General features: G+C 41.8%; 1 protein-coding gene across 1 annotated transcript in view; it reads right to left on the bottom strand.

Annotated features, from left to right (window-relative positions):
• Positions 1-123: 123 nt before the first annotated feature.
• The window catches only part of LOC306902034 (protein MTSS 1-like), a 50,303-nt gene continuing 36,893 nt past the window's right edge, over positions 124-13,533 (bottom strand). Inside the window, exons 7-14 of the mRNA XM_079470309.1 lie at positions 11,849-12,006; positions 11,570-11,677; positions 10,004-10,101; positions 7,599-7,809; positions 4,831-5,067; positions 3,507-3,692; positions 3,076-3,235; positions 124-2,625 (exon numbers count right to left, since the gene is read on the bottom strand). Of these exons, the coding sequence (XP_079326435.1) occupies positions 2,003-2,625; positions 3,076-3,235; positions 3,507-3,692; positions 4,831-5,067; positions 7,599-7,809; positions 10,004-10,101; positions 11,570-11,677; positions 11,849-12,006 (1,781 nt within the window). The 3' untranslated portion in view covers positions 124-2,002. The remainder of the gene's footprint in view (positions 2,626-3,075; positions 3,236-3,506; positions 3,693-4,830; positions 5,068-7,598; positions 7,810-10,003; positions 10,102-11,569; positions 11,678-11,848; positions 12,007-13,533) is intronic.

Below are 13,533 nucleotides of genomic sequence, written 5' to 3'. Positions count from 1 at the left end.
AATGTTGGGCCATTTTCATCTATTCATGTTCTGTGTAGATACGTCTATCCATTTCATTGTCGCCAGGTTATTATAAAAGCAGGATAAAGACCAACACCAATATAAAACAAAGACCCCAGATCATTCAATAACTATATTTTATGTATGCGGCAGTAGTTATACAAGAAAACATACAGAAAGGGATTTTAACTTCAACTGCACATAGTTCAAATCAACTCTCAGTACAAACTATTAAACTATGATATTGTGAACAAAAACAAAGCCAACTTGTACTAGATATCAGCCTTTAGGAAAAAAAAAAATTGTTAGCATAAAATTTGTTTACACAGAATTCTGTAGCTTTAAAATGATCTGAAAATGCACTGAAATTAAATAGCTAGATATTCCTCATCTGAAATACAGGCTGTTTAGAACCGAAGATTTTTTTACATAGACATTTTAAAACATTTTAGTAGAGAGCGAGAGTACATACAAGATTATAGCATCATATGCAGGTAAGCATCCGCTAGTTTGTTACGAATTTCACAAAATTTTTTACACGTTTGTACCGAGACAACATTACTAGGCTGGTCCACTGAGAAGAAATCATTCTGATCACTGACGCGTCACGTAACTGTAAATTTGTATTTGACGGTTTCACACAGCGTGACTACATGGTACATGGCGATTGGATACTGCACATCAATATCATGAAACGGACACGGTGAGAAATTGTGCTTCCCCTAAACACCTTGTGCCTACGGACCAAAGATGAGTGTGTGTCGTCGGCCTCAGTGGAGCTGCTGGCCTCAACCGGGTTCGAATGAATGAAAAATAAATTTGTACAAAAACAATACGAACAGAATCAATGCATCAGAGGATGTGATCTTTACAAACACTTCACACACAATAAATACGGTTTTGCTCCACTTCAAGATGCAGAAGAAAAAACTGACGGGGCAAAGGAAGGTGATGGATGTGTGAATTACACACTGGTCGGAAAAAAACTAAATAGACAGCGCGTGCGCCAAACAGTGGAAACATGAAATGATTTAGGACTCAGTCACACCCTTTACAAAATCCATCTGACCTCTCTGATGTTTTTTTGCCGACTGTTGATTCGTGCTCAGTTTGACCATTTAAAAGCATATATATATATATATATAGATGGTACAATAGGACATGCTTCATTACATGTAAATGACAAGGTCAACTGTATATCACATGACCTCAGATTTACCCTTTGTAAATCCAAGTTTCCCATTTTAAGCACTTGATCTAATGTACCGTACTATTTGGGCACCGCTCCACCACTGTCAACTAAGTATTGATAGTAGACTGCATACTATTCTACAGCACTGCTAACATCCGCACTAAGAACTTCAGAGAAATAAAGCTGTCCTAAAAACGTCAGAGGTGTAGGAAAGTGTGTGTGTGTGCTTGTACCGACTAATTTACCTTGTTCTGTATTAACACGATATACAAAATAATCTTGGAAAGCTTATCTGGTAAAGGATTAAAGCAGAGAGTGCTGATAAATAAATAAAATCTGTGGGTTCCGTCTTACCTCTGTCAATATTTACATTTTCATACAAACAGATAAAAGTACTTTTGTCCGCTAATGCTTAAAGTATATACGAGCAGGGAATTAATAACTGAAAGTATAATAACATGCCATGTGTGTCGTAACTAAGATCTAAATATTTAGTTTTTGTAGATTAAGCTTATATCGAGTTGATCTACATCAACTCAAGGTACAGAAGTACGGCTGCATGCTTGTGTTATATATTTAAAGAATATAAATGTTTAAACTACTGCGAACTTAAAAGCGCCAGTAAGCAAATAGAATCGAACGTAAAACTCCTTTAAGTCTTGGGACATAAGGGCCACATCGAGATGTCCCACAGCGTGTGGTCTTCACTGCTTTTCTGCAGCTTGTCACCAGTTGCTACGCATTATTTCCCTCTACTAAGGCTTATTAACAGTCTTTGTACAGTATTAATACACGTTACTTAACGCTCTATCATGCAATTTTTGGCGCAGAGCGATCGTTGGTCATGGTCTTCTTTAGCCTGACTCCTCTGCGGATGGCCAGAAGCATGGTGTCGCTCTCCGGGTCTTCAAAGTCCATGTCTTCTGGGTCGTCTTCAAGTCCACCCGAACCTCCAGGTGAACCATGTTGTCCAGGTGGCAGAGGAGGGTTCGTGGATGCCTGCCCACTCCAGGACGCCACAGGCAGGATTCCCACCCGCTCCCTGTTTTCTCCCAGGTTGGGTGAGTCAGGGCTAGCTCCCTCTTCACTGCTGCCCCCTAGTGGGCCGGGGAACCCACCTGGAAAATCCGGCACAGTTGGCGTCTTCACTGGGATGACTGGGGTTTTGATGGGTATGGGGCCGGTGCCCATGGTTGCTCTACGGACGGAGGGTTTGGTAGAGGGTGTACGACGGATTGTGGCCGTTCCGGGCGTGACAATGACAGGGCCGTGTGTGGAAGGTATACCGGCCGTGGAAGCTGGACGCTTGGCCTGAAACATTTTGCGGTAGGACTGGCTGATGTCACTGTTGCGTGGGATAGTCGACGATTTGTCAAAATCCTTCTGATCCCCCTCTGGTTCTCCACTTACCGAAAAATAGTCGTAGTCTGAAACTGAAACAAAAGGGCACAAATAACGATAGGCAAGGAAGTTATGAGCTCATAAAATTACAATACCATTCGTAAGATATGAATCAATTGACTTAAATCTAATTAGTAATCTATAATATTTGATGCATCTTCCTCTCTAACCCCAATACCTGCATGTCCTCCTTCACCACATTCACACATTTTTCCTCCTGCCTCCATCTTCTTCATCATCATCATCCTCTTACCAATATAATCACTATCCCTCCTTGCACATGTCCAAACCATCTCAATCTGGCCTCTCTTACATTGTTCCCAAAATGTCCAACCTGCGCTGTCCCTCTGACGTGATCGTTCTTAAAGGGATAGTTCACTCAAAAATGAAAATCGCAACCCTGCCTTTCATTCACACACGTGTTCTGTGCCTTTTCTATGAGACGTGTTTGCATCAAAACTTCTCGAGTTGGCAATAAACACCTTGCGAGGGAATGGTGTCCTCGGAGCAGCAGGGTGTTGTTGTCTGAGTGCTGTAACCACTGGAACACTGCAGAGAGTCTCGACTGGAGCGCTGAGTGTCCAGCTGAAGGCCGCGGGTCAGAGCCAGGGTCAGCTCCTCGTGGACCTCCATGTCATCCAACTACACAACCACAAAACAAAGAAAATCTCAGCACAAGTGATGGTTCAAATTTGGAGCTTGTAACCAAAACGATTTTAAGCCCAGCAACTACTTAAAAATCTCCATTAATGCAAACATTTGATGTGAACTTGCAGCGTTTACTTGCACGCATCAATCAATGTAACGTCATTCCTGTAATGTCTGGAATTATATCTGATCTAAACTAAACTAAAAGTATGTTTGAAGCTTTGGACATGTTCAATGCATGTAAGCATCTGTGTGAGTGGCTGACCTTCGGCACGGCATTCATGCTCCTGGCACCCTGAGTGTCCTCAGGAGGAGAAATGCTTGTGATTGGTTGAGAGGAGGGGATGGTCCCGTTTGAACTGCCGTTTGTGTCCACTGCTTCCTTTGGTTCCTTTTTTCTCCTCAATGTGTTGACCATGGGCTGATCATAAGGACCAGGTTTAGCCCAGTCCTGAAACAACAACAAGCGTATCACTGGACTGTGGGCACATGTTATTTAAACACTGGCCACTTGGTGGAGGCAGTGGATAAACTTCACTATATATCTGACAGGATACACTGATCTGTAGGTTCTCTGTTCTTCACTTCTAAGACATTTTTATAATACATATTTTTATTAATGTTGAACAAAGAAGCAAACAAATCTGTGTACTATTGCTCTTTGTATGACATATCGCTTAGTGCTCCCCGAACTCTTTGTAAGTCGCTTTGGATAAAAGTGTCCCCTAAATGACTAAATGTAAATGTAAACATGAACTCTTGGAAAATACTTCAACTTGGTACCATTTCATTCATCCTCGTGTTATCATATACCTCAATGACTTCTTCCATGAAACACAACAAGATATTCTGCAGAATGTTTAGGCGGAGTCATAATTTATTAGAATGTCAATGTCAATATTACTATGTGAAAGGTTAAATGCCATTTGGCATCATCATGCCAAAACCTGTCATGTCACGTCATATTTTAATTGTCACTGGCCTTCCAAAATTCACAGTTTTTCAGGAAATGGAAATTCACTGTACATTTAATGATCAAAAACTGTGTCTGTCAAAGTGGAAACGCACTTTTTTTATTGGTTAGATATTTTCAAAACCCAGTGACAAACAAAGGGTGACTAAAAAACTATGTACGACAAAACTAAATCACTAAATATGGAGATACAAGGTTTAAGAAGGATAACAGTTATATGCAAACACGTATAAGTGACATTCTGTTCCTCAAACGTTCAGAAGTCATGGGGTATATAAAAATATAGTGCTTTTATTATGGAATAGTTTTATGCTTCATCTTGACAGCTCCAGTCCCTATAAACTTTCATTGTATAGAATAAAGTACCCAAACATTCTGCTGAAATCTCATTTTTCCCAGAAGAAATACATGTAATGACATGAACTGTTTGTCTAGCTCTAAAAACAATCAACAAAAAATGTCAAATTAAACTCGTAACCATCCGCTTTTTAGTCATTTCAAATATTAAAGCAAATCCTTTTAAAAAATCTGGCAATGACAGATCCACAAAGTGAATGGACGAGGGATAAACTGAAGAATAAAAATGGTGTGACAGTGAAGGGGTGAATGGACAAACCTTCCAGCCGGGGATTTTGGAGGAAGGGATCATGCCTGGGCCCAGGGTGCAATAGTGAGTGAAATCGGGCAGGAGGGCTGAGGCCGGACGTGACCATGAACGCAGCGTGGAGGAAGAGGAGGAGGAGGAAGAGGAAATGGAGGCGGCGGGGGGAAAGTAAGAGTACACCCCTCCCATACCCCCTCCGCTCAGGTACGACGACTCTCCCAGGCTGTAATGGTCATAGCCGTTTGATAACTGAGCACATGCAGGGAGTGAATGGGACATGGAAATAAAAACACAAAAAAATGGATGAAATTCATGAATGAACACAGGATAAAGAAACATTGTGGCTTAAATCAACTAAATAAACGGCAGATGCATGAAAAACATTCAGAAAATAAATCAGTGACACATGGGCGTAATTGTCGGGCATAACACAAGCATATGGAAATTCCTGGACCCGGGATATTGAAATCTAGCGGCAGGTACGCGGTATAGTGGTGTTTTGGGAGACATGAGGGCCACTGGGGTTTCACCTTTTCTGAACAGGCGGCGGCTCCACCTGAGCCAATGGAAGTGGGAGAACTGCACTCGCTGATTGATTGACAGGTCTCAGAGGCATCCGAGGAGGCGGAGCTGGAGGTAGTCTGAGACGTGCAAGACGAATGGAGGACGGAGACAACGACAGCACACACAAGTTCAGAAACCACACATGGAAGAAAACACAAACACAAAACAGAGAGCGGCACGCACGAACAGCAAAAGGAGGTCAACACGTTGACAACACAAAGAGAGAAAGAGACAGAGAGAGGCATATAAAGCAGGAGGTTAGAGGCTGTAAAATAAATCAAAACAACACAGAAACCGCAGAGAAAGTTTCAGCAGAGTGAGCGTGCCAAATCTACAGCGCAAAAAAACAGCGACACCAGTTTCATTCAGCGAGAGTCAAACTGATGCCGCAAGCTTTGACTAATTCATGTTTGTCAGATTCTTGGACGGGTGAAAACTGACAAAACAACAGACAGCTGGACAGTTAGAGCGTGTGAGAGACGGGCGGCTGCCTAACCGCCGAAGCTCTTTCCAATCCACAGACGTTGGAAGCTCTGAGACCATGCTGGGACCTACTTGAGGGGGGCCACTCGATGACATCACTAGCAAAGCATGGCAAACCTCAAATCCCTTCGACAACTTTGCCAAGCTGCCTCGCGGTCAGTGCATTGAATGTTTCAGTTAGGGTGAATATAAAGTCAACCCGCTGTTTGAAAACCATCGTTTCTTCAGGGAGTTCTGTCGTGTTTCCTCAGGCAACTACTAAATTGTGGCGAGTGGCAACATTTTCCACGCATTTTAGGTGAATTTGAAGGCATTTGTTTCTATATAAGGGCCATATAATTGTATATTCTTGCATAACAAACTAGTCTTTGATCTGTGAGGCACGGGTCACGGTCAAGTCAAGTGTGAAGAGATGCACTTCCTGATGAGGGCTGAGGACAGCGACAACTCTAAAATGCCTTCTTTCTCTTCTACACATTGTGTATAGACAGTTTCAGCAGCAAAATAAAGAAATGTTATGTATAACTTCCGGCAGATCTACAAAAAGAAAACTATTAGGAGTAGTTTTAATTTAATACAGTTAATATACAATAAAATATGAATATATGTGCGCCTTTTTAATGAATAGGTTTGAAAAGAGTGTGTGCGCGTTTCATTAACAGAATGGCCGTCGGTTTGAGCGTCCAGATTTGTTTGTTTGAGGCCCACATTGTAATTCGACAGGACTTCCTTTCAATTGGCAAGTCCATTTGGTTTTCAACTGATTTCGCTTGCATTATTTAAAATGGAAACCGCGGCACTTTCTCCAGTCAAATGACCCGCAGTGCGTGTGGCACTCTGAAAAGTAGAACGATTTCCATCGCAATGCTGCGCTGACGCACCTACAAAAATGTGCATGCCACAGCGTTTGCTATTTGCGTGCGCCTGCCGCGTATCTACATGTTAAATAACAAACTTTCCTGCGCAAAAGCCACGAAATGTGAATCGCCCCTTCACCTTTCTCTGTTCTGAAGAACACAAAAGAAGATGTTTCGAAGAGACTTTGTAAACACACAATATTGGCCGCCATTGACTTCCATTGTATGGACACAAAACCACTGAGAGACATTTCTCAAAATACCTTGTGTGCTCCATATGGAGGTTTAAACCACATAAGGTAATGATGACAGAATTTTTCTTTTTGCATAAACTATCCCTTAAATATACCTACTACTCATTCTAACTGATATCCCCAACTGTACCACCCACCCACTTTCTCAAAAGGGGATTCATTTAGCAAACTCAGCGTATGTTCTTTCAGTGGCAAGCGGTCTGAAGGCACCTCTTCAGCTTGTTCTTGACTGACTGTAATTGATTACTGACTGACATGGGAATGAACCGCAGAGTTGAGCAGCGTTCCCTGCTATGGGCATAGTTGACCGATACTAACAGAGACGCAAGCCTTAGCTGACAATCGCCACAGGGCATCTTTATAGGTAGCGTGCAGCCTTTAGCAATGAAACACAACACCTCTCAGCCTTTAGCAATGAAACACAACACCTCTTAAACGACAAGACGAAGACACTGTGAATGATTTTTCACCTTGAGGGAGCGGTCAACAGGTGGGTGGAGAGGGCTACTTTATTATCAGTCGTAAAGTTTCCTGTCATCTGAATTGATGTTTACAACAGTGCATTTGGAAATGGGAACATTGCAAAACATTGTAGGCACACGGTGTCCCTTCGGGCTCTTACCTGCGGGGCAGATTCGGAGGGCATCGGGGACGGAGACTTGGACTGGAAGGCGTCTTGCGAGATGAAGCCCGAGTCGTGGGAGGAGATGCTGGAGAGGCGCGCCGGGGCCTGCTGGGGCAGTGTCGAGCTGCGATAGCGATAGTGTGGGGAAGGGGAATGAGAGTGCGACCCACTGGATCTGGAGTCACTACTGTTCACACTGTTCAGACTGCTGTTAGGGACAGAACCGAAGTGGAGGGGTGGGGCACAGGCAGGGGGAGGGGACAAACAGAGAAGGGGAGGAGACCAGGAACTATTAACACTCCACACAAACCCAATGCAGCAGGCAGACGAACATAAACAAAAGGCAACAAAACTCTGAGCCAAAACCAAATTAGAGGAGTGAACGGATCAAAATCATAGTACACAGAATGGATCCTTCCCTTTAGGACAATCTCAGTTAGTAAACTAGATGTTTAAAAATATGTGAGTGGTAATGTGCACCTGCATTTTTAGGGTGTTTTGGATGGTTACGGGCCGTTGATATATAAATATTTTAGTGGTTCAGAGTGATTCTTGGAGCACTGCAATATGGTTTCTAGGGTGTGCTGGGTGGTTAATGGGCCATTGCATCACCCAAAAATATATATTTTTTCATAATTTCCTTTTTCCAAACCTGTATGACTTTCTTTCTTCTGCAGAACACAAAAGAAGATAGTTTGAACAATGTTGGTAACCACACAACATTGGCCACCATTGACTTTTATTGTAATGGAAGCAAAACCAAGGAGACATTTCTCAAAATATTTTCTGTGTTAAAGAATAACGATTCATATGCAGATTTCGTATGACATAAGGGAGAAGCAATATTTTTGGGTGAATTATATTTTGAACTGTTCATCTGCGCATGATCAAATATCAATAGTTATCATAATGCTTGCTTCATCAACAAAAAATGAAGTAGTGATGATAATAATAATAATAATACAGTTCTAGGCATAAACAAATGCACAACAACGACAGCGGGTCAGTAAGAGGTTATGCTATTTCAATGTGCCTGATGCTTTTAAAGAAGAGCGGTAGTTTATGACCAGAGGGCTTGAAGTAAGAAAAGCTGTCGATCCAGAGCAGTCCAATGAAATGATGGAAGATAATTACAACCTGCCCTAATTTATATTTTTAGCTAGTTGCTCTAAAATCCGCACCCTCGGCCAACGCTTCTCTCAAAAGTGTGCGGGGATCCAGCGGGTGGGGGCTTGTTGCCAAAGAGAAGGGTACAATGGTGGAATACATCAATATGAGAGGTGACAAAGGGGCAGAAGCCGTGCCAGCAAGCGTATTTCTCATGCTCAGAGCTCCTGCAGGCGTGACGGTCATTAAAGAAGCATTCATTTGTCACTTAAAGCTGTGAATTCTGAGCGCTTGCCAGTTATATTGTGTGATCCCACAACTGTTGCAGAGCGAAACTTCAACACTGGGTCGGATACAACAATGCAGAATAATGATACAGCTGGACAGTTACATGGAATTGGTTGGAAATCTTGACGAAAGGTCATATTCGTAACAAAAAATGATTCGAGATCAGGTTTGTAAGTTGCTGAGGTTGGTACAAAAAGAAGCGATTTCCTCCTACGTCATTTCCTTTGGAAAATCAACGCAAGAAAAGCTAGAGGTCGGCCAATAATGATACAAATAAAATCTAAATATTTGAGCTAATGCAATGATAACACAGCTAAGAATAATTGAAAGGCTATTTAAAGGCGCAGTTTCTGCATCGCCACATCAACGTTCAGCTTCCATTAGTTTGAACAACGTGTACTTTACACTTTCGTGTGCATCTGCCTATAAATAGCTTACTGACAGATGTCTCTGTTTTAACGTTACGATTTAATATCTAAATAGGTCTTTATAAATCAATAAATTTGCAAAAATCGTGCATTATCCACGTATAAGACATTAGACTTTGGAATTGAGAGAAGGCACTTTTGATAAACAGTAAAGTGGCCACAATAATCGATAACGTCGAAATGATTGGGTTTATTATGCCTTCACTTATTGATACAAGACACAATTTGTATTGACAGTTGTAGAACGTTCCCCCACAGCGAACTCCTTAGCAACTCATGCTCATCGACATCATTCTCAGAAAATATCATTCAATATGTTTACAGCAAACTAGAACAGACTCTTTGACCCCTATTAATAAACAAGTCTTCACACGTCATGCAGGCTGAAGCATTCCAACACACAGACACACATTAGTGTAAGTAACCATCTCATGTGCAGAGACCTTGAACCCTACAACCCACCCGTGAAAATGGGCAATTCAACAGTCATCACTATGAGTAACATGCTTAACATACATTTTCAAGAGGAGTGTAGAGATACCACTAGATGGCGCTTCTGTCATCGATACATCAGCTTACCTGCATATGCTAGACTTCCTGGACATTGTGGTACTGGGAGAAGATGGAGGGGTTTGATACGACCAGCTGTAGTCTGAGCCTTTCAGATCATGAATGACCTACAGGATACACACATGCAAACATGAAGCAGTTTATATCTCAATGCATTATCAAAAGGAGTGCAATAGCAGTCAAGCTTGTCACAGAGAGATAATAACATTTTAGGAAACATCCTCGGGACAAGCAAAAAACGTGAAAAACTGCTTCTAATAAACTGCGTTTCAGCAACAGATGTCAATCTAAGAGCTCGAATGCCTCTGGGCTTTCAGTATGCACTGGAAAAGCGACGCAGATAACCTGTCTGTCTTCCAACCGTGATACGAAAAGTGGACTGTTCGTAAAATCCCCTTTCTTCTGACACATGAGTTGTTCGGTGGCAATGAAGTGTATTCAACCATGCTAAAGAAGACAGCATTTGTAAAACATCGCCGGATATAATCCAAATACAATAAACAGTTGTCTAGGGATTGATCTGATATAACTGTAACGTTTCACTGAACTCGGGTTGCCAAGTCTATGGTGTTCCTGCAGAACTGGGGTACCTTTAAACAGTTGGCGCAGATTGTTTTCGGCAAGGAATAATTATACATTAAATACATACAATTACATGTAATTATACAATGTTATAATAATTAACAACATGTACTTACTACAGGGGTTAGGATTGGGGTGTGGTGTGGTGTGTGATGAGTTACATGTAATTCATTTATAGTAAATAATACAATAAATACATGTAACATGTCTAACAAGGGAACATTCAAATGAAGTGTACGCAAGGATTTAGTATATCAGCTGTCATTCTTATGGCAAGTTATTTATGAAAACACTGTTTATGATGACTACTATACTGTCATCATTCATTTCAAGACATTCTGTGTATAATGCAAAGCAAAGCAGACCTGGCAACCCTGCACTATAAACAGTATATATATATATATACAGTATTTTAATCTGCTACTAGATTCCTGAAACTAAAGCAGTCTATTTATAATCACCTGACTAGGTGACTTATTTATTATTCCTGCAGGGATAACCAGGGGTTACGTGCCCTGCCCAAGGCCACCATGCTGTTGACTCATGCCCCGCTCCTTGTCTTAAAGAGCTAGTTCACCCAAAAATTGAAATGCGGTCATCATTTACTCAACCTCTTGTCATTCGAAACCTGTACGACTATCTTTCTTCTGCAGAAAACAAAAGAAGATATTTTGAAAAAAGGTGGTGTGCCAACAGACAGGGTCTATTGATGACGCGACTCAGCACTGCCCTCTGAGGGTCGGGTAGAGCACACATACTTCTTTGTATTACGCGTTTGTCGAACTAGGACGTCCGCGCTTAATCCCTGATGAGTATGCTAAAGAAGCCGTGCAGATGCGTTTGTGCGGGAGACGGACGCGGAAAGTCCTCCTTAACAGGCTCATTCAAATGTTTTACATTCAAATTAATCCAACGCATACTTCAGCTCTGTAGATAACATGTTTAATGATGATAGAATGATTTGGCTCAGAGCTGGGCCAAACGTCCACAGACCTGCTCACTGGCAGGGGGCAGTTTGTGGGGGTCCATGGTCAAAGCCTTCAGGTCATCAGCAATGGTCTGCAGGTGAATGATCTCTCCAAGCATGGACATTTCTTCATCCTGACCGATGACAAGATATAAAATGTATATCATAATGTAAGCAGTTGTCATGTGTAATTGAATCATGTTAACTAAACAAAGAAACGCCAAACTTGCTTATCACAAAATACATTTCAGGCACGGATCATTTTCCCCATGTCAGTAATGTTGTAAAAGAAAAAAGGCGCTCACCACCACAGGTTTAAGCATAGATACGAAGACACAGAATCGTCCCCTCTCCTCGATCAGCGCCCTCCTGACTGCCTGCTTCTCAGTCTCCTCCAGCAAGATGTATTTATCACTCACGTCCTGCATGGCGCTGTCCAGCTGCGGCTGAATATCTCCTCTCCCTGCGACACGGAGCAAAACAAATCACCATCTGGATTATGTCAGAGTATATGGCCCTATCACCCCGTTTCAACCCTGATGTCAACAATTAGCCTAGCAAGTCCCTGTTTTGTACATCACTGAAACGCACACAATATCATTTCGCAGAATTTACAGAGCAGTATCATGCATATGCATGTCTATATCGTCCTATATGCCAAACATGTCTCTTCTCACAATCCAAAATTCTTCAATATAGCTCCACCCAGCGTGTGTATCCGGCAGACACGTTGGCAGCGGCCCATGTGCCCGGTGCGTCTTGAGGACACGACCTGGGAGTATCAGCTGTCGCCCCATGACCTTCAACACCCCCCCCCCCCATCAGGATCTAAGATAAGAATATTTAAGCAGAGGAGCTGGGAAACGTCCCGCTTGAGATCATCCATCGTATTCTAGGTTTGGGTTCTGAGCTACAGGTAATAAGAACTCTTCTATTGAAGACGATATGACAACAGCTCGACTTCCTGAGTGATCCACTTGAAAGAGATGTTATTTATTTGTAGATACACTGGAGCTACAGATATATACTGTAAACGAATAGTTTTTCCTGTAAAATTACAGGACATAAGGATATATATATAAAATCCATTTTCTGCCATTTTAAATTTTTTGACTGTATTTAAATAAAACTGTAAAAAAACATTCCTTTAAAGAAATTTACATTTACTGGCAGCTGGGGCGCCAGGATTATACATTTCCCTAGAACATTTCATGTTTTCCTGTTTTCTTAAAAATTTTCGGTTTGGCTTTATGTCTACAGTTCCTGAACGTCGAGAATGACGGGGCTGGAAGCCAAAACTGAAATTTAAAGAAATGTAGAATCAATTTGTAATCCAATATAATTTCCTCTACGTTTTACAATATTTTAATACCTCAAAGCAAAGACGACTAGCAAGATTTGTGAGTGGTGGCCACCCATGGAAAACTTGCCACAATGCCAGGGGGGTTGTGGCTGCTCAACAGAGCGTTAGTATGCCATTGCTGGGTGGTTGCTATGGCATTGCCAATTAGTTTAAGGTGGTCTATTCAGTTGAGAATACGTCAAATGGTTTATTAACAGCACACCTTGCAAAAATTGTTGTATAATTCATGTCTAAAACAAATACAGGGCACATATTAAATACTTGTGATTAAGAGTTTAATCCCAAGCACAAGCGACACTTATAGTCATTCAAGACAAGAAAACATGGCACTATGCATATGATGTCCAAAATCAAACACCTCAGACGTTATGTCACAGAGACACAGATCGGCACATCCCCGTGCATGTGCTAAAAACATCGAATCAGGTTTAGATCCAGATGCTAGAGATCTTAGATCCACATGCACACAGAAGAGACAACAGGTCCAATACAAGACCAGCAATTACCCGCCAGTGTACATTTGCTTACATGCACAGGAACAAGGAGACGTATGGAAACACTGGACACTAGGAGGTGAGATGAAAGAGAGGGCAGGGAGGGGTTAACCAGGGTAATATCAACTCTATG

This window comes from Barbatula barbatula (genome assembly GCF_947034865.1).
Source record: "Barbatula barbatula genome assembly, chromosome: 12".
Taxonomy (NCBI): domain Eukaryota; kingdom Metazoa; phylum Chordata; class Actinopteri; order Cypriniformes; family Nemacheilidae; genus Barbatula; species Barbatula barbatula.
The sequence above is the reverse complement of the archived record's forward strand: the minus strand, read 5'-3'. Positions and strand labels throughout refer to the sequence as shown.